This window comes from Xenopus tropicalis, chromosome 5 (assembly GCF_000004195.4).
Source record: "Xenopus tropicalis strain Nigerian chromosome 5, UCB_Xtro_10.0, whole genome shotgun sequence".
NCBI lineage: Eukaryota > Metazoa > Chordata > Amphibia > Anura > Pipidae > Xenopus > Xenopus tropicalis.
Window position 1 is genome coordinate 90988962 of NC_030681.2, and position 26404 is coordinate 91015365.

A 26404-nucleotide genomic window follows, 5' to 3' on the forward strand; every position below is an offset into this window, starting at 1 on the left:
CAAGTCACTTCCAAACTGGTAATTATGTAATTAACTTTGGAGAATTTTCTTGGTGGTGATCTCTGGTCTGGGGCAGCTGGTGGTGCTTACCATTGACAACCTGCATTGGATCACACTGCTGCTTTAAGTAATAGGGTTGTATTGTCTTTCTACAAATACAGAGCTGCAGAAAAAGTCAATGCAATATTTGTTGCAGCTAGGAGGTGACTGTAGACCAACTGTTACAGCTCACAAGGCCCAAACAGTTCATGTCCTACATATTCCAAAATGATGTTGTTAAAATCAATATTTGTAACTGTGCCACCACACTTGTAAAATGTTAATGTTTACAGGAAAATAGGAAGATGGTAGATGAGGATTCCCATTTAGCTATAGGTGCTCCGGCTAGCAACTTGCAACCTACTAGATCAACCTTTTTTATGATGGTTGTGATCTGCTCAAAAGGCTACCACAAAATACTTTACGTCACACATACTGTATATTTTTATCACTGGCACTTTGGTGACATTTCTCATGTAGAATTAATTGTTCTCTATTAAATAAATGTACTCCCACTTGCATTGACAAAAGAAGGCTCAGTTGTGCATCTGTCTTGAAGCCTTCTTGAATGTTCTGCATCAACATTGTCTCTGGTTTTAATTCTGTAGAAATACTGCAATACAAGTCATGCACATGGAATTAAATAACATGAATTAAAATTAGGAAGATACTGTTACCAGTAATACCAAAATAATCCAGTCATGTAGGAACCACATATCTGCCCAGCTGTTGAGCAAAGTTCCTAGGTTCCCCAAGCAGTCAGTACTAGAGTCAGAGCTATAAAGGCTAGAATTCCCTTTTGTAGATGAGGTAAGATGCACATGTCTAAGCACAAGATACAGCATCAGGGGAAAAAACCTTTTTTAATATCACGTGGCTCAGATCTACGACAATGCAAAGTTTCAGGCCAATACTCAGCCCTTTAATAAGCTATGCTGCACATTACTATAATAGTTCTTTGTATGAATATTGAGTAACTGGAAGCTAATATACTGCACATTAAATTCTAATGTTATTGTTCTTTTTTTTTTTTTTTTTAGCTTGCCCACTTATTTACCTGGAAGGATACACTTCACCAGGTAATGTGATATAAATATCTTAGGTCAAACGATTGTTACTTTGTTAGGCCTGTTTACTTAACATATATTTGTTTTTATTTGGTATTTCAAAGGTTTCAGAATGCTGGAAGCATATAACCTGACAGAGAAAACTTTTGCCTCAGTACAAGGTGTCTCAATGCAACCAGGATCTTTCAACAGTTTCCCTGCATACAACCTACATAAAGATGCCTTCATTTCCCTGCCTACCTCGTAAGTAAAAAACACTTAATTCATACATGGAATGCTTAAATGTATCCTCATATTACAGATAACATTTAATAAAATGTATTATAAAGTTCTTACTCATTTTAATTCAGAACAAATGTTGTCAAAAAAGTTATTTAAAGGGGTTGTTCACCTTTGAGTTAACTTTTATTATAATGTAAAGAGTATAACCTAATGGTCTTCATTTTTTATTAATTTTAGTTTTCTAATTATTTCACTTTTTGTTCAGCAACTCTCCAGTTTGGAGTTTCAGCAGCTATCTAGTTGCTAGGGTCCAAATTATCTTAGAAACCAGGGAGTAATTTAAATGAGACACAGATATGTAAACTGAATAGAAAAATAAGTTAGAAGAAGTAAACATAACAAAAAAATTGTAGCTTCACATGGGAATACCAAGGGTTCAGATGTCCTGTTTGCTGAGTCTGCGCCTGTACAGGCCTTAAATGCAGTGTTTTAGGCAATGGAAATAATACTCTCACAGCACAAACAATAGCCATCATGCTTTATTAGTAAAATAGCAGAACATGATGTTTATGTATCTGGAAATGGAATTTCTTAAAGAAGAAACACAGAAAAGCTGTTTTACAAGAAGCATGTAGATACAGCTGAAATACATTCACTACCTGTTGGTATCTTTGGCAAAAACAGCTCTCATCCGTAAAGCGGTCCTCCACCCATTTTGTATAATAAAAAAAAATAATTCCAAGCAACTTTCCAATATACATTAATGAAAAATGTCCATTGTTTTTACAATTATTTCTAAAAGTAACTGCCATTGGAAGCAGGGCTTGTTTATCTATTTCTGTTATCTGGTTCTTAAGGTGGCTATACATGGGCAGATTTAAGCTTCCCATGTGGGCCCTTCAGACCAATTCAGCAGCTGTCTATGGGACCTGCAATTTCAAATTGGGCAGATGACTATTGGGCAGGTTTGAGTTTTGTGTGTGTTAGACCGCATTGTCTTGTTGATGAGGACAATTAGCATATTGCCCACCTTAGGTGTCCATGTTGGGTGTCATTTGGTGACCTTGCCAAATGAGCAGGTTATATTATGTATGACCAGCTTTACTCTTAAAATAGTAAATCAGAAAACAGGAATCAGATCTCCAGGTCTTTTAATATGATTTTTTTAGCTGACTTGTTGCATTATATCAGGAGTTAGTACCAGAGCAAGGAGTGCAGAGAATGAATATAGGAAATGCATAGTAGAGTAACCATGGATTTAACTGGGATTTATTTTCTTTTTAATGTACATTTTCCATTTACTTTACAGAGAATTGCACCCAGAAGGATTACCACCTTCATATACGATTATATTGCTATTCCGTCTGCTGCCAGAAACTCCCAATGAGCCATTTTCTCTATGGCAAATAACAGATAAAGGTTACAAGCCACAAGTAGGAGTAAATCTTGATCGTAAGTTTTTTTTTCTTTGTTTTAGATGTCTCTGGGTTTCCTGGGGCAATTCTGTATTCCCAGTTGTAGTATCAGTTCTAGTATTGAATCCAGATGAGCACTGAATCCATTTAAACAAGTACAAGTACACTGGTAGTTGGCATTAATATTTTAGCTTAATTCATGGACAGGATTTTTTGTTGGGCCAAACCAGACTTTCTTCTATATGATCACCTATTTGTTTGACTTCCTTACTTTCTCTCCTATAAAATGCCAGCACATTCTAGGTGACTTCAGCATTTCTGTTGATAATTCTGTCTCTACTACTGACTCACAATTGATCTCAATAATAACTTCATTTGGTCTCTCTCAGTTGACTGGCACCTCTACTTGCACTGAAGGTCAGGTTCAGCACTTCACTCTTGCTTTGGTTATTATCTAGTGTACCATCACTGCCACACACACACACACACACACACACAACAATGGAGACAACAATGTTTTGGATTGCTCTAACCCTATAACCTGCTTTCCTGCAATCCTGCACTTACTTTGCTTTTTAACCTTTCACTTTCATCTGGTAATTTTCCATCCTCATTGAATGAAGCATTTCTGTCTGAAACTGTCTGGTCTAGAATCTGCCCCACAACTGACACCCTACAATACAGTTTCCACCCAAAACATTAGACAGAAATTGTCAGCACCATAATAGCCAATAACTTTCTTCCACCAATATTTAAAAGATACAATTTTATACTTATGTTTTTAGATATCCTGCCTTTGACACAGTTAATGTGTCCATCAATGTTCAGATTTTAGTCTTCTTCTAACATTCAGACTGAAATTGTAGGTTAAAGCCCTTAAAATACAAATTGGAGGATGGTCTGAGCATGAAATACAAAAGTGACTTCCATTGTAGGTCTCCCAAGTAGATCGTCCAATAAACAATACATGCACAGATTTTATTGTTATCCGACCAAAATTTTCTAAGCTGGTCCATTGATTAAACAACCGATCGCTATGGTATGAAAATGATCAGGATGATAATTTGGAGCCCACACACAGTCTGGAAATTGTATGAAACTAGGTTTCATATGATTTTATTGGTACGTGTATGGCCAGCTTTAATGACTCTCTCTAGATATTTTAGCATTTTTGACACTACAATTTGCTGGTTTCTGACTTTTCTAAAGTTACTTTTCTGGTTCCAACTCCCCTGCTCTTCTCAATCTACAGTACATATCTAGGAAAACTGATTCACTCACATGGAATGCAATGCCATATTCATGCTGATGACATCCAGAATGACCTGTCTATTCTACACCTCTCCTTCTGTGCTGTCCTATGCCCATGGCTTTCTGTTACCTCCTCTTGGATGCTGCAATGCTACTTAAAACTAAAACTTCTTTTAAACTAAATGAACTGTATATTCTGCTAACATCTTCCCTGTACCTTAGATTTCAAATATGAATTGCACCTTTCATTCAATGGCACTTCTTTTTTTTTTTTTTTTTTTTACTCATATTGCTTGTTACACCCTAAAAAACCCATCATTGTAGAATTAGCCCTTATCATAGTTTACAAACAATTAAAATACATACATACTCTTATTATTTCCCACATAGACTAATGGATCTTTACAGGCATTCCAATCTACCATCTTTCAAAATGCTTTTCTATATGCTGTCACATGATCCATCCCACTATTCTATTCCTAGTTCCCCAGCGAAGCAATATGCCTATTGCTTTACTGGCTCCTTACTTAAACTCCATTTAAATCCTCTAATAATAAAATCCCTTCCTATATTTCAACACTCATCTCAAAATATTCTCCTCAGTACCTCATCATATTCTTGTCTGCAAAACGTCTCTTCAACTTCCACCTGTCTGACTCTTCCCTTTCATTAAAATTTTCAAATGCTCCCTAAAGATCCATCCCACCTCGAGCTAGGACCAAGAAACTCTTTTCTATATTTGAGAATATTAGTGACTGATGTAATCCTGGAAGGCAAGATTTGTAGCTAGGAAATATTTTTAAATTACCTAAACATTCATATGAAAGTGAATAAGGTTGAAAACTACCATTATAAAGATAGAGCAGCCGCTTGTACATCTCATTATTTACATCTTTTATCAATGCTAATATTCCATATACATCTTGTGAATTAAGAAAATTTTAGTGAGAAGAAAAATCATTTGGCCCTAGTAGGTGTGGGTTGGATGCCAAGCTATGTCAGTGACTATTATTCCAGGTCAGATTTATACTATGTAGCATTAAGATACAATATTGATGATATAAAAAGATTACCACAATAATGGGATCAGGGATGTATATAGTGACAGTGCTTAAGACATGATATAATAGTCTTATGCTAAGGATGGGTGGTATAGCTAAAAGCTTGCCTTTTGATGTCTACATATGCTGCTTGGATCTCCTACACTGTTTGGAACCCTAAGGAACCCTGTTCACATTGCACGTCTATCTAGAAGTGTCTAAGGCACCCTGTTAAATGGTGAGGCATATTCTGCCCCCCACTGCTAATGTTACAAAACCATTTGTTTGTGGTCCTCTAAAGGTTAAACTCTTCTTTTATATCAATACATTTTATTTATATCAATTAATCTCTTTAAGTTCCTCAGCAATTAAAACCTACTGCTAATATTTCCTGAAATCAAATACACGAAAAAGAAATGTTTAGGGGTATAGGTTCTTCTATTGTAACATTTTATACTTATTTGCTTTAAAGGATTGTGGTTTGCTTTTAACTTAAATATTCGTATGCTATAGAATGTACTGTTCTAAGCAACTCTGCATTTCATTATCTTTTTATAGTTTTAGAATTTGCTTTTCTCTTCTACATCTTTCCAGCTGTCAAATGGGGGTCACTCACCCCCCGCAGCCAAAAATACTATTAAAGTTAGCATTTTATTATCGTTATTACTTTTTATTCCTTATTTTTATAGCTAGTCTCTTTCCTGTTCATATTCTGGTCTCTCGTTCAAACACTGCCTGGTTGCTAAGATAAACAAGGCCATAGCAACCAGATAGCTGGTGAAATTTCAAATTGAAGATCTACGGAGCAAAAGGCTAAACTGAAAAACCACAAAAAAAAATGATTATGAAAACCAATTGTCTCAGAATATCAATGGCTATGTCATATTAAAAGTTAATGTACAGGTGAACAACTCCTATTTTATTGCAATGATCTTACTTTCTGCACTCTCTTCTTCAGCATCTAAGAAAACACTGTCGTTCTTTAATAAGGGAGCTGCTGGGGATACTCAGACAGTAACATTTGATGGGAATGAAGTGAAGAAACTCTTTTATGGAAGCTTCCACAAGGTAACAATTAAATGCATTTGTAATATTTAGTCATTAGTCGGTTAATACTGAAATTTGTATTATGCATATGCAAAGTTACATTTTAACTGTATTGTGATAATTTGCAAGCTATTGGCTGACTAGTTCTGGTTATATATCATCATGGATGTCCTTCAATTGCGGTTTACTGGAAAAACAGAACAAAACCATTTTAGGTTGGCGAAAATCTGAAATAAATTATCTATCTACAGTTAGAACACCGCCCTCTAAGCCTTTTATATTCCATTCTGTAGTCTATTATGAGGCGATGATAAAATTCTGATGACCTTTAAGCCATATGTATACATAACTGTCCACTGAGAGCTAAACAACTTTTTGTCAGGTAATTAATCAATCCTGTATGATGGAAATAATTACTTTTAAATATTGTTGTACAGGAGCTTTCAAAACGGACTCACCAAAGAGCTCATTTATCAATCCAAGTGCAAACTGAAAAGTGTGCAAAATTCCATACATTGCATACTATCCATAACATACTGTACTTGTGTCTATACACTCTGAATGTACTATAACCTTGTTTTAAAATGCCATTTGCTTTTCTAAAAATGGTTAAAGGTGAAGTACAGGGTGCACAGATGCAGATTGTTTATGCATTCCCAAGTGATCCTGTTCATTTGCATTAAACCCCATCACTGTGCTTTCCCAGGCCCCGTAATATCCCCTTAAGCCTGAATTTGTGCATGTGATACCTGGATGCTTGAGGCAACATGGCAGAAGTACCGCTGGGGTAGGGTGTAAGAGATTAGAGTCACTAGGAGCGTGCCTAACAAATTGGCACCCCCTGTGATATTACGTTCCTTGCCCTTTAAGATATCTTGTTGTTTTCATTTGTAACTTGTTCTTTTGGAGAAAATCTCTTGGGAATCCAGGAAGTCAACCAATAAGCAAAATAACAGCTGCACTAAAGTCAAATCTGTGGTGCTCAAAGTATAGTCTTTGGCTTGTTGCCCTTTGGCAGCCTCATTCAGAAAGCGCTTAGGTCTATGTGAAGTGACCTTTTTGTGAATTAGTTGATTTATAGCTTTGAAAACTTTGTACTGTCAAACTATCACTTTTTGGATTGCATATGATGTATTATTTGGAACCTGTGTCATTCTGGTTTGACTTTTCTAATTTCTATTATAATAACTTAGGTCACAACATTTGGACCTGACTTTCTGGGATATTTTTTTTTGAGCCATAATTTGTACATAAATTGTGATAAATAGGTATATAATCTGCTGTTCATATCATATATTATAAGCAAAACTGCCAGTATTATAGAATGCGGTTTTATGCATACTTTTTGAGAGTTACAGCAAACACAGAGAATTGATTTTTACTAAAAGATTACTGAAATGAATCTGTTCCATTGGTCAACCTGGGACATATACAGGCAGAAAAAATTTCAGGCATAGGAATAAAGGGACAAGCTGAGTTTGTGACCACTGGCAACTATGTAATATACATTGTTTCTGTTGCAGATATTGGCAATTTTAGTCTTCAATTTTAATTGGTTGATTTTTTTAGTTTCCATGGAACCAATCTTGATTGGTTCCTTTATTAGTTTCATGGATATATGGATTTAAGAGAACATAAACCAAAACTTATCAAAAAATATCAATAATTAGAAATTCCTGTGTTGAATCAGTTAAGTGCCTGCAACTGCAATAGATTTTGTCATGGATCTAGAATAACATGATTTTTCCTATATGGCACTTCTGAGTCTGCATAGTGTTTATGAAATATGTCTGAGTTCTGAGAAAGGAAAGACTGCTCTTTCATCCAGACAATAAATCACCTTAGCATAAAGATGTCCTGCAAGCAAGGAAAAATAATTAGAAAATCTAAACCAGCTTGAGTCAAGATTCACCTGACACGTTCTCACTGGAGGAAACATGTGTAGTTGCTTCTGCCCTGTTACCAATTTTAGGCTCCTCAAGCTTCTGTTATTTCTATCTGCCAATTTCCATCTATAGTTCTAAAAGGGAAATATACTGTAGTTATAGGTGGGATTCATTTTAGTTTTATATTTCTAGAAGTTTTTATACACAAAGAATGTTATTTCTCTAGTTTATATTTGCATTAGCAACATAAACATGGACATTGTTTATCATAATCTGATAAGGTAAATATCTATTAAAATCTGTCTTGATGTTTATCTCTATACTATTCTTTGTTCTACAGTAGTAGGAATGTTTTTTTGTCATTTAAATATAAAGTATCACAGATACTACTATGATGTCATAAAAGGCACTAAGTTTGCCTAGAAGCATTAACCGATAGCAACCAATCAGCAGGTAGCATTTACTGATCACCTGTTTAAAAACAAACATCTTATTGGTTGCTATGGTTACTGCTCCTGTGCAAACTTAGTGCCTTTTTTTACATATGGGGGCAAGTGCCATATATATATATAGTGAATAATGTACCCCTTATTGTAAAAGAGGATATTATTACGGTAGTTATCAAGGAGTCTCTGTACAGGTCATGAAACTCTGAGGGGGCTTTAATTTAACTTCAATATCCTCATATTTTATGACATGGGGTACATTGTTTATAATATTAGACATATTTTAGTGATTTATGTAATAGATCACTAAGCACTGATTATAACTGATGACATCACTAAGCACCAATTATAACTGATAACATAACTAAGCACTGTTTTTAAGGATATAATTTAGGGATCCCACAGAAAGCCATATGTTGGTAGCCTCCCTAAATATAACTTTTACCATTCTCTCTGGTTGATGTTGTTTTGTTTGTATCTGTGATGTACATCAGATATATAACTACCAAGCTATACAAGTTTCTAAAAATTAATATGAATCAGCATACAGCTTATCACATTGCACAAATAAATACCAAGTGGTACACATCTACACTTATCATAACACTAGCACTACTAGAAATAGCCCATAATACCAAATTATATAGTCCAGCAAATAATATTTCTGAGATTCTACCATAAAACTAGAATTTTAAATCTAAAGGAATGGTCTACTGAACACAAGGAATGGGAAACAAATCCAAAAACATTTTGTAATCTTGTATTGGGTAATACATCAGATACATTTTAGACATGTTTATTTAAAGATACCTGTTGGGACAAGAAATTCCAAATATAGAAATGAATACTGCCAGGAAAATATGACTTATGTAGAATTGGGCACATTTATATATTTTTCCTAGTGAGTATTTAACGCCGATGTATGAGTTGGCTATTGATTGTCCAAGGATTATAAAGCCTTTCAGTCTAGTTTTATTACATTCTGACAGATTGAGTTTATCATGGAAGATAAACTCATTCACACTTCATAAGTAAATTCCATACTATGGAACTGGAGAGTATTTTATGGCTGGAAATCATCCTTAGCATCACAGTCCTCTCACATTGCATATCAAATACATATGGGCAGCTGTAAGAGGATAATTGAGGAGTGTGAACAACAAGCTTCTGTTTGACCTTATCCTGCTTTGTTGCTGTGTAGTCCTTCTGTAGTGGTTTCTGAGAGTTCAGATTCTGACATATGATATTCTACATACCCTTCTGATTATTTTCATATCAACTGTTAGTATTCCAGCAAAACAAAATTAGTCTGAACTTGTCCTGTGAGACAAAATCTGGCATCAGTTTTTTCTAAGTTGCGATTCTGTGGCTGTTGAACTTGGGATGTCACTTACTGTTGGAAAATGTTTGGCTTTACTTTTAAGATTGAAATCTGAGTAACTTTAAAAGACAAACAACCTTTATGGTTCGTGTTCTTTGGAGACAATGATCTCACTTAAAATGCAGTCACCCTGTAATAGCATTTAATCACTTGAATACTGCAATTTAAAAAATAAATGTTTTCTCTTTTTATGTGGTCTGCTGGTTTATGTTCCATAGCCATTTATTTAGTTAACAAGCAACCTAATCATGTCCAGATCACAGTAGCCAACTTCATGCCCTTTACCTACTCTAGGTTACTGTTCTAGGTATTCTAGAACACTGAAATGGTATCAGCTTCTAATCTGGAAGTTGCTTAAGCTAAGTGCTAAATGTATATATTTTGTGCTCTCTGTATTAGCCGCAAGTGGGGAAAGTGGTTAAAATATGTAAATATTTTTAATTTTTCCAACTCACCTTTAACATCTCTAATATTTTATTTTAATATGATTTTTGCACAACATTGTCTTAGTAAGCATCACATTTTTTAACCAAAATATAGCACAGAAATTTGTTCTCCAGCTCAGACTTGCTGATTTTGTCCATAACACCAAATAATTAAAAAATAAATAAATATTTAAAATCCATCAGTAATTCTATTAAACCCACTGGTATACAAATGCAAAAGATTTTTTTACTTCAGCCAAGGTAGTTTTCATTATTACATGACAGTTACTTTCACATTCCTCTGACTTAGCCAGATATTTTTGAAGCCTTGTAAATGGGGTTAATATACCAATTTAATGTAATAATGTAATATAAGGTCAAAATTTACCCTGATCTAGTTAGCCATAGCAACCAATGAGATGTGTGTTTTCAAACAGCTGAGCAGTAAATGCTACCTTCTGGTTGCTATGGATTACTAGACAAGTAGCAAGCTTTAGACCATGTATCACATTACTCCTGATGGAAACCACAGACATGCATCAATGCAGTAACATTACAATTGTCATGCTTTATATATAGTGCCAGAATCATTTTATAAGGAAAATGATGACATTTTATTGAATATTTATTTTTATTATATTTTCATGGTGGTTAAATACTTTGCACATTGCAAAATTACATTCAGCTGCCAACATTTCCAAGTAAAATGGCAACTAAAGCAAAAATAAAAATGAATGCTGGACTATGTAAAGGGAAAAAAAATTGAGAGAAAAAGAAGAAATGAAAAAAGCAATTAGCTATTTAACAAGTTGTTTATGAGGTAAAGATGTTTAGGATCACATTTACTGGCCTATTTTGCAACCCTTTATTTGCCAAGTGTAACAAAGATGTTACGGAGGTTTTTAATGTACTGCAAAGTCTTGAAATGAAAATACTTTTTAGATTATTCATGGAGTGATAGATTTATATTTTTGGGAATATTTGAGTATAATGAAAAGCATGCTGCATACGTAATAGGAAATGGCTTGGGCTGTTATTGTTAGGTGCCTGTATGGAAATGTCTTTTTATATTTCAAGTCTCTGCTAAGTGTTTAAGAAATATCTTGAAAGCATTGACGAAATTTGATCCTGACCATGCGCTACTGCTACTGGAATATGTTCTCCAGTGGAAATAGTTTCTGAGCAGTATGCATTAAAAACTTTAGTAACCTTGTTCAGATAAAAGACACTAGGGTTCTAAGTTACAAGCACAGTTCTGTGACATACATGGCTGATGTCAGTGAATTGCACATGTTTAGTGGAAGCTCAGAGATTGTAGGAAATATGGATATGTGGTTATGTCAGAGAATATGATGCTACAGGGCTGATTATAAATCAGTTCTAATGCAGAATCCATACGTTTAGCTCTACGTTTTGGTAAATAACAGCAGCCCAGATTCTGTGCTGTGAATAAGGAGCTACTGGAGGTAACCTCTCATACACATATCTTCACTGCTATATGGTTGTGGCCTTGGGGTGGTTCAGGCATTTTCCATTCAAGTGACTGGGACTGCATAGGGCAGTTTAGGGCTGCCCTTTGCATTTCATTAAATCTCTACTCTCTACAGCATCATTACATTGTTTTATTCTTTATTGTAATAACTTACATTTACTAGTCTTTAGTGAAGCCATGTAAATCCCCTTCTTAAAAGTATCCTTATTGCTTTGAGGCAAGTAATATTGATGTTCACATGAACCTTTCACTGCATAGTCAGCCATGTTCAGTTTTCTCTGTTTTTATGCCTCATTTACTTCCAAGATACATAGTAAAAAAAGTAATATGGCATGATAAGAAATATTTCTGTGGATTTGTCATCAATGCACTAATTGGGACAATGTAATAAAGGTGACTGGGGCTCATTTATCAACATTGGGCAAATTTGCAAATGAGCAAACGATTAAAATTGAAATATAGGCTAAAATATAGCTTGAATATTAATAACTTCTATTGACTTTACATGATCTTACCAGCTTTTAAATGTTAAAATGCTTTATAAATCTTGAAAACTCGAGTTGCATAAACTCAAATTTGGAATTTTGGCCACTAAAAAAACCCAAATTGTGGTAAAATGATTAATTTGACTGTTGGTTAATCTGCCCCTAGTGTTAGCTAGGGGCAAAGCTTAGGCAACCAACAGTAGCCCACAGCATGTTTATTGAATCAGTGTAAATTATAATAGAGAACTACTGTGGGTAAATAAGTCTGGCGCTCTTAGTCAGAATTGCTAAATTAGTAAGTGTAGAAATACAAAATAAGGGTGACAGGTTGCTAGGAATTCACCTGCAATATAGGGCATAAGCACAGAAGCGTGAGAGAAGAAAGACTCAGTATGCATTACATAAGATAGAGAATTGGAATATTGGTTAGATAAGACTGTATGAAGTATAAAGTAAAACAAAGAATGACATCATAGTAAAAGGATGTGTTACATTACCATTTTTATGAGTTTGGCTACAGGCATTGCACACACAGTGGTTAAAAGCAGCAAATGGTGCATACCCTTTGGCTGCCCTTTAGCTGACACTTTATTTCTTGTTAAGATGAGCACACACAGAAGAAAACAAGCACTTCAAACATAAACAGTCTATGAGAATCCCTAGTGCTGTGCAGCTGTATCTAGCCCTAAAGAGGACAGGAGAAGGACTTCTGTGCCACAGAATCTTCAGTAACTGTATGGAAACATGCACCTACATCAGTCATTCAATTAAAGGGCCAGTAATATGAGGGAATGAAAATGCCCTAAAAACATTTAGAGATAATGTTTTTTATGCTAAAAAATGACCTTATTTAAAGAATTTGCTGTTTGTATAGTGGACTAAAAGTAACAGCTGCCTTGGAGAGGTCTCTATTCCCGTGCTGCCCTTGCGTGTTTGTCTTACACGTATCTGACCTGCACCTAGTGAATCACACACCAGCAATGTTCTTGGCACCTTCTGTTCTCAGAGCCAAAACCAATTTGCGCACATATGGACACCAGAAAAACACATATGCAACTTGCACGTAATTTATCAATGCAAATGTTAATTTGCTCATGTTGTTTAGTTGGCTCCTGCTATTACACTAGAAGTCTGTGAAAAAAGCACAATGTGAATAAAAAGCAGAACTTTTTATGTGTGTTTTTGCAGCCAGGGTTTTGCACTTGTGTTGGTAATTGATCCCTTTTCTCGAGCAGTTTTTCCCTTTATTTGGCACCTACAATTATTTGAATTATTTGAGTTCCTATTTTAACAATATATTCAGTCCCTGATAAATCATTATAGACCACTAACCATTTTTTTTTACATCTCATGCTCCAAATGTGTTTATGCACGGTTCTTGTTTTTACTACATGTCTATGTAGGCAAGTGTTATGATCAACCCAAACCTTCAGTGAAAAAAGATGATTATCATGCTGTGGTGATGTCTTTCACCAGCAGGAACACCTCCCATGGCATGGCTTAACCTGAAAAGGGAAATCTACCCCAGTCCCATACTGAGGTTAACCCTTAGGAGGATCTTTTACCTACAGTTAAATCAATACCTTTACCCTTTACACAACGAAATTGGAGCAAGAATCTTTCCCTTAAACAAGGTAGTCTGAAGATCTGTGCTAAAAAAATGTAGTTAACTCAAAATAGTTTGTACTTTACTACTTTTTTGTAGGTCCTTAGTTCTAAATGAAACCACTTTGGACTCAACAGCAGATATTAGTATATATTAATACATATTTTAGTATATATTAGTTGTGGATCTAATCACCATCACGGACTCGATACCTTATGCTGCTACATGGAACTACATACTATAGACCTACAATTTGTGTTTGTCTGGCTGCTTAGGAAAAGCATAAGCATTAGTATTTTCCCATTTGATGCCTTCAACACAAGTATATTTCCATTTTAAATATTTGTTCCACTATCTTTCAATTGCTTATGAAACAAAATGAAACTCTTTTGCCACTGCCAACATTTGTATTATAATACGGTACAGGACTAAAACGAACATATTTCTTTTCCAGGTTCTCATTGTGGTTTCTCCATCATACGTCAGAATTTATATTGATTGTAGTGAAGTTGCTGAAAAAGAAATCAAAGAAGCTGGCAATATTACAGCAGAAGGATATGAAGTACTTGGGAAGACATTAAAGGGTGATAAAAAATCTGCACCCGTAAGTTTTTCTTTAATATAAAATAAAATGTTGCATGTGCAATCTATAGGGCAGCAGTAGCCAGCTTGTAGACCCGGTTGTAGCTGAAATTCACCTCCTTTTATTCAGCTATTTGATTACTGCTGGGAGCTGTAGTGCAACGCAGTACTACTCTAGGTGGGATTTTTTTTTTTTAGTTAATTGTATTAATGCTGCTTTTTAGTTTTTATAGACTTGTAAGTCTTCTGCAAAAAGCTGTGTTAACATAGGCTTTTATGCTTACAGAAGTGATCTTACTATCCCATTAAAGCTCATTCTGGAAAATAACTGCAATGGTATCTCTTGAGATGTGTTGCTTTAAATTAGTTTGACACTATTTCAGCCTTTTAAGTTTAAGTGTAAAGGACTTTTTTTTCCAAATCAATGTCACATCATATATATAACATGACATGTTGATTAATATGATGGGCTTTGCAGGAGTTAAATTGTTTTACCAGTTGACATCACATTTTGTAATTGCATACAGATGTTCATTTGTCATCTTTTCATACTGTGTGTGATATAAGGAACATGTCATGAAAATGTATAATTGAAAATATACATATGACGTTTAGAACTAAACATGTTCCTCTCTCTCCCCAGTTCCTGCTCCAGATGTTTGACATTGTGTGTACTGTGACCTGGACAAGTCGAGATAGATGCTGTGATATTCCTGCTACAGTAAGTCTAAACCACATGTGTGTTTTGCTCCTGAAACAGTTTACAGCCTTTATGGAAATTCAGGTTTTTCAAAATCTCCAGATTAAAAAATCTAGCTGTGGTATACAGGAAGAATGGATAAGATAACAGCAACTGTAATAGTAATATTCATATTCTGGCATCATGCTGACCCCAGGAGTCTGTTATTCTAATTAAGATTATGCAGCTTTGACTACTAATACCATCTATACATTGCCAGTTTTTTTGATTACTACATCTTCTCTTAACTCCTACATGACTAATTTGCGCTCTGTATAAAAAAATACTGATACAAAATATCCTCTTTATATCCTCTTATTCTCCTCTTTACTCTGCACTAATTTCCCATCAGCTTGTGTCTGTATTGCTCTGTCATCTGTCATCGTTCCCAAATATTCTTAGAAAAGCCAGAAACATTAAATGCCTGGGGTATTAACCCCCTCCTTAAAGATCGAACAAAAAAAGTCAAGAGAGTTTTTAAACATCCTGACCATTTTTAGATGTTCCCAGTCTCTGGAAAGTGGCTATGCAAGTCAGAGGGGAGACAAAGCACTGTGGATCACCAGTATTCTCAATATGTTCTCTATAAGTTTGCCAGGAGTTTTCTTATGCTTAAGACTCTCGAATTTTAAATTATCAGTTTACATTTGTGAAAGACACCAAACCACCATTTTCCTGTCAGAAATTCCCTTATGAAGCACATAGTACAGTCGTTTTCAGCCTTGATATGTGGGCTGTCTCTTTTCATATTTGTGGGTTCCTTTCACGCAAACCAATTATTTCAAAGAATTTTGGCTTTTCTAGCATGCAGTGTCTTCAACATGCACCATTTTGATGTGATGCAGTACATAATGGTATCTGCCTGGATAAAAACCCGAAACTACTCTAAAATTTCCATTGACTTTGGTAGAATAATTTGTCTGAAAAGTTATGTAATGCACTTGATAAATCATTGTGAAATTTAATGACGATTAAATATCCCATTGTGACACTTGAAAAATAAGCCTCAAAATATTTGAGTGCAAGATGCTGCCAAGCTTTTGACTTTCTGTTAAAGTTATTAAAGGTACACATTGTAAATCAGCGACAAATGTTTATTGTGGTTTTGTCATCTTTCTGATTGCACAAGTATCCCTCCACTTAGTACGGAGAAAGATGTAAACTGGTAGCCAGTTGGAAAATGGAATGGCATTCATTTGAAAAAATTGCATGGACACCACAGCTTTGCAGATATCAAATGACTTTTGAAACCTGTAAAGAGATACAGAGAAAAGCTTAGACAACGTATCCTTTTGGCAATTGCAGAAAGAAGCAATGCTCTTGGAATGGGATTTTTTTCTTCCTAAAACCATATGTGGCACTTTACGTACATTGGTTCAGCCCTGTACGCAGATACATCCAATTAAATATACAGTTATGGGATCCGTTATCCGGAAACCCATTATCCAGAAAGTTCCGAATTAAGGAAAGGCCATCACCCATCACCATTATAAGCAAATAATTTAAATTTTTAAAAATGATTTCCTTTTTCTCTGTAATTAGAAACCAGTACCTTGTACTTGATCCCAACTAAGATATAATTAATGCTTATTGGGGCAAATCAAGTCTATTGGGTTTATTCAATACTGAAATTATTTTTAGCAGATCCAAATTACGGAAAGATCCCTTATCAGGAAAACCCCAGGTCCTGAGCATTCTGAATAAGAGGTCCCATACCTGTACATTTTTGTAAAAATACAATTCAATGTACAAAAAAGGGTTTACTGTCCACCTCCTTGGCCACAAATCTCATTTGGTGTCTTTTTACATTGTAAATATTTGTGTATTTCTTAGCATTTAGGTCAGCAATGCAAGCTTTCCTCCAACTGTTGTTGAACTAAAACTTCTCATATCCCAGCACAAATAAGGGTGTATGGAGGTTTAGTTTAACAACAATTTGAAGGTCATATTTTATTTTTGATTGGGACTCCAGCCTTCTTTTTTTGACCAAGGGCCAATCATCTCTCGCGTCCGTCCTGGTTTCATAGTGGCCATGACTGATTCTTCTAAAAAATGCATGTTCAATTTGTTTCTTCTCTAAAATGAAGCAGCAATAGATCAAGGGGTTTCCAATACTAATAGCTTATATTTTAGTTTCCTATTACTTTGAACTGCTAAACTCTAACTGTATAACTGTAATTAAGGAAATATTCCTATTGCATCACTAAATGCAATTTTGATTTCTGCTTCTTAAGCATATTTCAAAAGCAATGTATATCATACTCCTCCACCCAATACTGCAATATGATAAATGGTCTGGAAATAAAGACATCCATCCAGCCAGATTAAAACTAAAAATTTGGATTATCATGAAGAATTGATAATGAGGAGACAACAGTTAACAATTACAGCTTGGCAATACCCTGTTCCAGTGGATCACCAATTCTAGAAAACCAAGCATTCTAAGAAAGTTGCTACTGTTTCTAGGTTTTATAACTGCATTTTTAAGTTTTTTTATAGTTTAGTACAAAATAGTATGAACAGTTTCATGTATGATATGTCTTTTTCTAGAGGGATGAAGCCAAATGTCCAGCTCTGCCCCATTCCTGTACTTGCGCACAAGACAGCGTTGGAGCACCAGGACCCCCAGGCCCATCCGTAAGATGGCTTTAAACTTTGTTTTTTAAAATGTGCACTTTTGAAAATTATTTGCATCATAATAAATGCTGCATACATAATTTAATCAAATGACCCCCCAAGCAATGGCAATGTCTTATTCTTTAGTCTAATGTAGTGGAACAGTCAATTCCTGACACTTGTGAAGCGAATGTAAGTATTGTGTTCTGTAAACATCTCAAAAATTGTAAAGAGAACTGCACCAGGTTTGGGCAGTATTATTAAATTCAGTGGTCCCTTTACATGTATAGACAGATTGCATATTTACTACTAGCTAGGCCATAACACCAAAGGAATGGACACACATGTGGCCCACTTAAGATTAAAATAATAACCAAATGCCTCTACTTCAGTAATGTCCAAATGATTTTCCTGATCACTGCTTTATCTGCTTTTTCTGCTGTTTGGAATCTTCTTATCCACTTTACACTGTAAACAATGCTGTTAAATTAAGTTGTTTTGAATTTTAGGGTATTCCCGGTAGTAAAGGACCACGGGGTGACCGAGGTTTGGATGGACCAGTTGTAAGTATATACTACTATTGTATGTATATATACATAAATCCAAGAATCTACATGAGGACAATAGCTAGCTTGCACTTATAATATTAAAGCCCCACATTTTCTAATAGTTCATTTTCTAATACTTGACTGATTTGCTGTACTAATGACTGATTTGTTGCTAAATCTGCAGTCATATGAAATAAAAAATATGGATGCTGGGGCAAGGCACATGGGGAATTACAACCAGAGGTGACCAATTCTTTGAGCTCTGAATCCATATGAGTCAGGCTTACTTGCTGAACCTATTTCCAAAATCTGTTTAGTAGTCCAGAATCATATCAGTATAAACCCTGTCCCTAAGGACCTTTAAGTCAAAAGCAGCTTCCTTCCACTTACTGATTGTTGTATAATAATAAGTGCCAGAGTATGCTCTAATTTTTCAATAAAGCATACCCAATGGAGGCTCCTGTTCTTGATAAAGCATACATTGTATCTCTAAATTTTAATAACTACTAGCTTAGTTGCCTAGGTCACTGAGTTTGATTTCAATTAGATTACGCCAAGCAACAGTGATATGGTGTGGGGAAAATATAATCTTCCTTTTGACATCTGGTCAGTTCATGTCTGGTGAAGCAGTATTTTTATGTTCTAAATTTATGTTCCAGCTGTATTAGTGCAATTCTGTAAAACTATTGATATAAATTGCTCTCACAGTTACCTTTATAAGACTTACATAAAGGTGAGATGTCAGTAGGCTTTACATTAAAGGCTGTAAATTCCTGACTTTGGAGCTGAATCCACACCGTAGACATTTATTAGCCATATGCACTGAAGTGGATAAAATATTCATCCCATTCCCTTTACTGCTGCTTTGGTGGAAACCTGAATTCAGGAGGTGAGCAGGCTTGAAGATGTATAGAGATATGCTCTTTCAGTAGGCAGATGGCTTGGTGCACTAAGAGCACATTCAGTTAGCTGCAGATCACATTTTAGTCCCTTGAAAGGAAAGCACTTTTTGTCTCCCGCTATATGCAATAACTGCCTGGAAACTGAATACAGTTATACTTGCAGGACACTTCTTTTGTTTCCAAATTCAAGTGAATGGAAAGAAATCTGTATGGATAGCAGAATATTAAACAAGTGACCAAAATCAAATCTGTGGATATGCCATAGCTCTAGTCAGAATGCCCATGTATTTGTTGCTGTGCCAACCTCCAAAACTATTAATAACAGACAAACCAACTGGTAAAATAGCAGTATACTGTCTACTGTTACGTTAACTTTTACTCAACCTCATAGATACAACTTAAAATAAATATTAGTGAGTATTAGCTCAGTTCGTCTTCATTTGTTAGCTATGTTTATTCTTCAGTCTCTGATTAAATGTATTTTGGCTGAGCTACCAAAACTATTCATTAAGCAAATTAAATACCGTTTTTCTACGTTTCTAAATACAGGGCCCACCAGGTCAGCGAGGAGAACAAGGTTTGCCTGGTCCACAAGGACCACCTGGACCTCAAGGACCACCTGGACTTTCCATTCCTGGAGAACCTGTATGTATATACTTAAAAAGAGCAATTTTGCATTGAATATTATAGGCCAGAATTTAGAGAATTTCTGAAAAAAGTTTTGATTTATACTTGTATAGTATTTTACAGTACTGATGCAGCAAAAAGAACAGTTGAAGCTTAAGACTTGAATTGTAAAATATTTGTCCACAATGAAAATATCAGAACCCATTTTGAATGTACAGTATGTGAGGGCCCTATAGAAATTACCACAAGGTCTGAGTTTATTCAGCATTTACTAATGCATTCGCCATAAATGTAATTGTAGATTTACATAGTATGGGACTGATTCACTAATAGTTTTCCACACTATTATTTGTAGTTACATAAAAAACTGATATAAAAATGGTTGTTAAAGAAGTCCTACACCCAAAAACTACTTTTGTATAGTGCAGTAATTCTAACTTTTTAATATACAATTACAAAAGCAAATTCTTTGATTCAAGTAATTTCTAAATAGAATTGCTTTTGAAATCAGTTTCTTTCTGATAGTTTTATTCTCAGCACTCCTTGCTTTGTCCATTAAAATAATGTTGCAAGTCAGCTGATTAACAGACCCGAAGGAGATCTTACTCCTTTTACATGTTCTATTCAAAGATAAACGAACCAAACAGCTCCAAGCAGTAGTTAGCAAGTGTTTTTTATTAACAGTGATTACACTGCTTATAATAAAAAAAAAAAACACAGTTTGCTAACTACTGCTTGGAGCTGTTTCATTCGTTTATCTTTGAGTTGATTATTCTTCCTAGTGGTACACAGACACCTGTAATATATGAATGTTAGCTGTCCGCGTTTAACCATATGCTTTGTTTATTTTACATGATCTAATCTGACCCAGATGACATAAAAACATAAAGAAATACTGATTTTAACGGCAAATACATTTACAAATAACTGATATTTTTAATTATGGTACACTGGAAATTAGCTTATATTTACTTAACACCCTACCTAACTTGTTACAGCCCAGAAGAAACTATTTTGCCAAACTGGCACATACATCAAAGTAGTAAATGGTTTTATGAATATGAAAATTAGTTAAATACAATCAGGGAAATGTTAATAACTAGGGAAAATATCAAACTGATGTAAATCCTACTATATATTAATAATTATAATTACAAAATTAAACGTGGACTGTTACTTTGGTTAGCAACAGTATTGAATAAGACATGCTTGCACTTGCTTGCATGATGAGTAAGGTTGGACACATTTTGCATATTGTTTCTGTTCCTAGTCTTAGATACGCAGTTGAAAACACGCCCTTCCAATTCTTATATACAGGAATAAGTCCTTTTCTGTTTAAATATGAATAACAGGAAAAAAAAGTATTTGTATTTGACCAAGATATTTGACTGTGTTAACAAGACCTTATTGTAGAATATGGATCTTATATTACGAATATAGAAGTGTCTTGTAGTGTATGCATTTTTTTAAATGTTAGAGATTGCAGCTGTTTATGTGGCAGTCAAAATTATCTTCTCATGAAATGCTATTTTCTTCAAATGACAAAGGGTCGTCAAGGAATAAAAGGAGATGCCGGTGACCCAGGATTGCCAGGAAGAATGGTATGCAGTTTTCACATTCTATACAAATAATTCACATTATATTCTTATTGAACTATTCCACAATACAAATGTAAATGTAATATAAAGGGCATACAAATGTACCTAGGGTTTTTGGGACCTAAGGTTTTTGTACTGTGGAGCACAGTATCTTGACTTGACCCAGACACAAGTGCAAAAGCAGTTTATAAATCCTTGGTATGGCACATTGGGTATTTTCTCAGGAGTTTTTTTTCAGCTAGATAAAAAGAAATGCTCAAATGCATATTTGCAAAGGCATACTAGTAGATTATATAGATGAGAGGCAGCACCGGAGCTTCTCCACCATCAGATCAGCACAGAAAATACAGGTATGGGACCTGTTATCCAGAATGCTCAGGACCTGGGGTATTCTGGATCATTCCGTAATTTGGATCTTCATACCTTAAGTCTACCTAAACCTCATTTTAACATTAAATAAAGGCAATAGGATTGTTTTGCCTCTAATAATCATTAATTATATCTTAGCTGCCTCTAAGTACAAACTACTGTTTTATTATTATAGAAAAAAAGAGGGTGTTCCTGGGGTGCCCAAGTGCTGCCCACCACACACTCAATTGAAATGCGGGCAATGCAGTATTCACAGCAAGTGCAGTATTCATGGCAAGACCCAGTTCTTTGGTTCAGTTCTAAGAGTGAAAAGTGCTGCTTTTTAGGGCTCCTATTTCTAAACATTTAAACAACCTTACCCCAAAAAAGGGAAATGAGGGCTATTGAGAAAATGCAGTTCATTCAAAAATTAAGAATTATTGTGTAGAGATTGGCAAGAGGTATTGCTATATCTAGAAACGGTTTGAATAACAGGTTTCCAGATTATAGATGCCATACCCGTGTCTATTTGTTAATGTATATTTATATTTTGTTATGTGTTTCAGGGTTCCCCAGGGGTGACAGGACCACCAGGGCCTATGGGTCCACCAGGCACAAGGGTAAGTTTATTATTTAACAAATATCTTCTGATACATTGGTATAATTATTTATATAAAGTTATATAAAAGTTGTCTTTGACCACAAAATTATTTATTTTAGCAAATATGTAGAAAAATTCTGAGAAAACAAAATCTATGTTTAAAATTTTCTTCTGCAACTTGTGTTTGAAAAGGGTATGGTAAGGAGTAACAAAGGCTTGTAAAATAGTATTTTTTCAATGCAGTGGTCTTGTTTGATTCACATTCACTTCCTTTTTTCCACGTTTTTCAATGTTTGCTCCAGTTTATATATTATAAAATATATAATAGTTTATATTTTATATAGTTTGCTGAAATTTTGGAACAGGTGGCTATTTTTACTGCTTCCTTTGCTTTTTGAGTGAATGCAATGCAATGTACCAGTCCTTCCACACCTCTGGTAGCTGACCCTCAGCACAATATTTTAGAAATTAACTACAGAAATCTCTCATTCTGCAATAGCCATTGCAGTCATGGCATAGCCCAGCTCTGCATAGAGATAGGTTAGGCACAGGCTCAGACTCATCTGGTGGCCTGTGCACTAAATATACTGTGAGGCACTCTGTTTCTTAAATAACATAGATGAAGTGGCATAGCCCCAAACCTGGCATTAGTACAACTAGCAAATGAATATATATTACCCTATGAGGTGGCGACCAAACCATTCCCACTCCTGCAAGCATTCACCCGCCAACCCAGCTGCAATGAAAGCTGCAAACTACCCCACACTACTGAACCCTGGACCATGCCTCACTTCCAAATTACCAGGGTGGGATGTTGCCAGGCCCAGAGTGGGATTCAGAAAAGACCCTGGTACACACAGGCCCAAACAGCCCCCAACCAGCCCACTAAATAGTGTCTGTCTATGGCATCTTAGAATCCACAGATTCCCAGACTTGGCCTGGCTGGTGCTTCAACTGCTGCTTAAGCCATGTGCTTCCCTTGCCTTTCTCATTATCCCCCCCACCGTACTTGCAACTTCCTTAAACAATTTTAGAAAGCCCTATTCCTTTTAAAATATGTCACATGTATAATTTGGTAACAATTCAAATAATGTAGTAACAGGCATGTTTCGGATAAAACAATTTTTAGGGGGTGGATCTGTTAGTTAGGAATGCAGCATGGTTACAACTTGCTTTAAGCATGTAAGCATATAAATTGATGATTACTGTTCTGTGACATGTAGAATGTGAGTGTATACACTTGAATAGGTGTAGTTAATTCATTCATTCAAATTCATATTAGTGCAAAATAAAAGCTGTACTAAGCAGGGCATCTAATTTCATCATCAACAATACAAGTGCAACCCTTTGTAAACACTTTTATTTCATTGAAGGACAAAATCAGAAAGAATATTCTGGTTTCTACATGTCATTTTCTAAAGGTAATGGTATGCTGGGATTTTTCAGGTGCTTTAAGTTGCACACTTTTTATAAGTCTAAAATACAATGGTGGTAATTTAACAACACTGGGCAAAATTGCCTATGGGCAGTAACCCATGGCAACCAATCAAATTATTGCATTCATTGTTCTACATGCAGCTGGCTGGAAAAAAAAGCAAATTACTGATTGGGTGCTATGGGTTTTTGCCTGGTGCAAATTTGCCCAGTGTTGATAAATGAGCTCCAATAACAGCCCCTTTATACTGCATTTGCCTAATAAGAGTTTATACTATCATTTCTCATACTATAGCTCCTGAAAAAATCATCTGTTTGCTCTTTTTAAGCAACTATCACCTGACAAGGACTGGTATGAGCACTTTCCAGGTAACTGTTAGTGTTTGGGGGCTTTACTTAAATCATTTGAAACAGCCCCGTGTACCAGTACCCTAACATAGGTGCGATGGAACCACTGCCCACTGACTATTAGAAATCACGCTTATATTTCTAATATGTTGCAATAGCAAAAAGAATATAACTCACATAACAGGATGTCCAGTTGGGTCTTCAATTTTACATTTGTGTATGTTGATTGACATGTAGTAATTAGCTAACCTGTCCCATTTCGCTTTGCTGAAAAATTTGTAAAACTGAAAAAATTTGTAAAACACAATGAGTATTTGATTGCGGTGAAATGAAGTTTCAAATGCTACCCTGATGCTTGCTTGCTAGGTTAACTAATCCTGGCACCCATATAAAAGTTCAAATCCTGCAACACTGTCATAAAAAAGAAAGCAAAGATAACTACCTGGCAATTGTCTATATAATACTGTATGTTATTAAAAATATGTCCTCCTAAAAAGCTTAGAGAGCTAAGGTTAAAGACATGTGCACTGACATTTTAAAACTTCAAAAACAATTAGTACAAAGAAACCTAGCCATTGCCTCACTTGCCTCTGTTATGAGACAGCACTTTATAACTGCTCAGCTGATCTTCACAATTTAGATAAAAGACCTTGCTCTTCTTACTAAAAATTACATTCCTTTTAATCTACTTTATAATAAATTGGCCAACTTAAAGTGTTTCAGAACTTTTTTCCACTTGTGTCCCCATATTGTTATACAGTTTAGGGCAGAACACCAAGCAAAGCAAATTATGGATTCTGACCAAAGTTAGAAATCTCCATATTATACTGCCCATATGCATGTGCTCTTGTAGCATTACAGAATTTTTGACAGAGCCAGTGTTATAGATGCTTAGCAAAAAAAATGGAGGAACTAACTATATTACCATGTTATTTAACACTAAAAAGAAGATTTACTACTGATCTTCATGGAATGATCCATTACAATCAATTGTAGTCATTACAGGAACAAAATGGAGTATTAACTATTACTGATCGACCTTTCCAGGTGATGTGGTCGCTCTTCCAGAAACGGAATTTAATCATTAGTGATAATTTACCAATAATTTTTATTTTGATATTGATCTTTTAGGGTCTGAGAGCTGCAATGCTAGGAAACCACAGACAATATTAGATAGTAGTTTTGCATGAGTCAAGCATTCCTATTAATTCCATTGAATTTATATATTTGATCACTGCAGGATTCCCCAGGCAAATGTTAATAAATCTGCCACTCAGAAAATGTGTTCTAATAAGTTTTCTGTTGGCTTGACATAGTACAGATGGCTCTGCACCTTTGCAGTGTTAACTATCTTCTTACTATCTTCTTTCTTTTGTCATGTTTTTCCATTTCTCTGTCTCATACATGAAAGTGTTTCTGCGTGGCTGATCTCTGCTGATGGTCTAATCCAGGTGTTCTATGCTCCAGTCCTTAGGGCTGGTTTGTAGGCTCTCCTATCTCAGACACAAAAAATAAATGACTGGTTCAGCTACTTAGAGTGGCACACCTGTGCTCAAGCATGGAAAACTTTAGGACCTGATCTGTTGATGTGCCCTAAGGAATACAACTGAAATTCTTCCAACAACAAAGAAACCAGTTTTCTTTCCAAACAATATTCTCTTTCTTCATTGCTTATTGGGGCATTTTAAATGCTTTCTGGTATTCAACTGTATGTTTTGTTTTAGCTTGAACATTTATTTACATTTATACATATACATATAATAAACTCATTTAGTATACCATATACTACCAAGATTTAGTCACCATTTCAGTAATAGAGCAAGTAGATATATTAAACAGCCTTCTTATGGGTTAAAAATCTGCAGTCTGTAAGTGTATAAACAGAAGAGGATGGGCAGCCCACACAGAGCTTAGTAATAAATATTTTTATAGACACAGATAATATCATAGTGTTTATACTGCCTCGGAGACTTCTCTCTCAAATACAGACATTTTATTTATTAAATAGACTCCTTGATCTTTGGAGCTTATATACAGATATATGTATATTATATTGAAAAATGTACCCCCTGGTATAAAATAGGATATTATAAGTCTCCTTGTTGTTCCATGACTATATAAAAGCACAATGCTTTTACACAGGTAACGGAACTTCAAGGTGAATTCAAATATCGTCATATTTTACAACAGGGGTATATTATTTAGTATAATACACAAATTTTCTGTCACATGACAGACATTACATCACTAAACAATGAT

General features: G+C 35.1%; 1 protein-coding gene across 4 annotated transcripts in view; it reads left to right on the forward strand.

Moving 5' to 3' along the window:
- The window catches only part of col12a1 (collagen, type XII, alpha 1), a 152625-nt gene that overhangs the window by 108677 nt on the left and 17544 nt on the right, over nt 1–26404 (forward strand). For all 4 annotated transcript variants that reach the window (XM_002936200.3, XM_018094325.2, XM_031901995.1 and 1 more), the window contains 11 exons: nt 1080–1118; nt 1211–1349; nt 2638–2780; nt 5993–6102; nt 14257–14406; nt 15028–15105; nt 17674–17760; nt 18249–18302; nt 19739–19834; nt 21364–21417; nt 22329–22382. In XM_002936200.3, the coding sequence (XP_002936246.3) occupies nt 1080–1118; nt 1211–1349; nt 2638–2780; nt 5993–6102; nt 14257–14406; nt 15028–15105; nt 17674–17760; nt 18249–18302; nt 19739–19834; nt 21364–21417; nt 22329–22382 (1004 nt within the window). The remainder of the gene's footprint in view (nt 1–1079; nt 1119–1210; nt 1350–2637; nt 2781–5992; nt 6103–14256; nt 14407–15027; nt 15106–17673; nt 17761–18248; nt 18303–19738; nt 19835–21363; nt 21418–22328; nt 22383–26404) is intronic.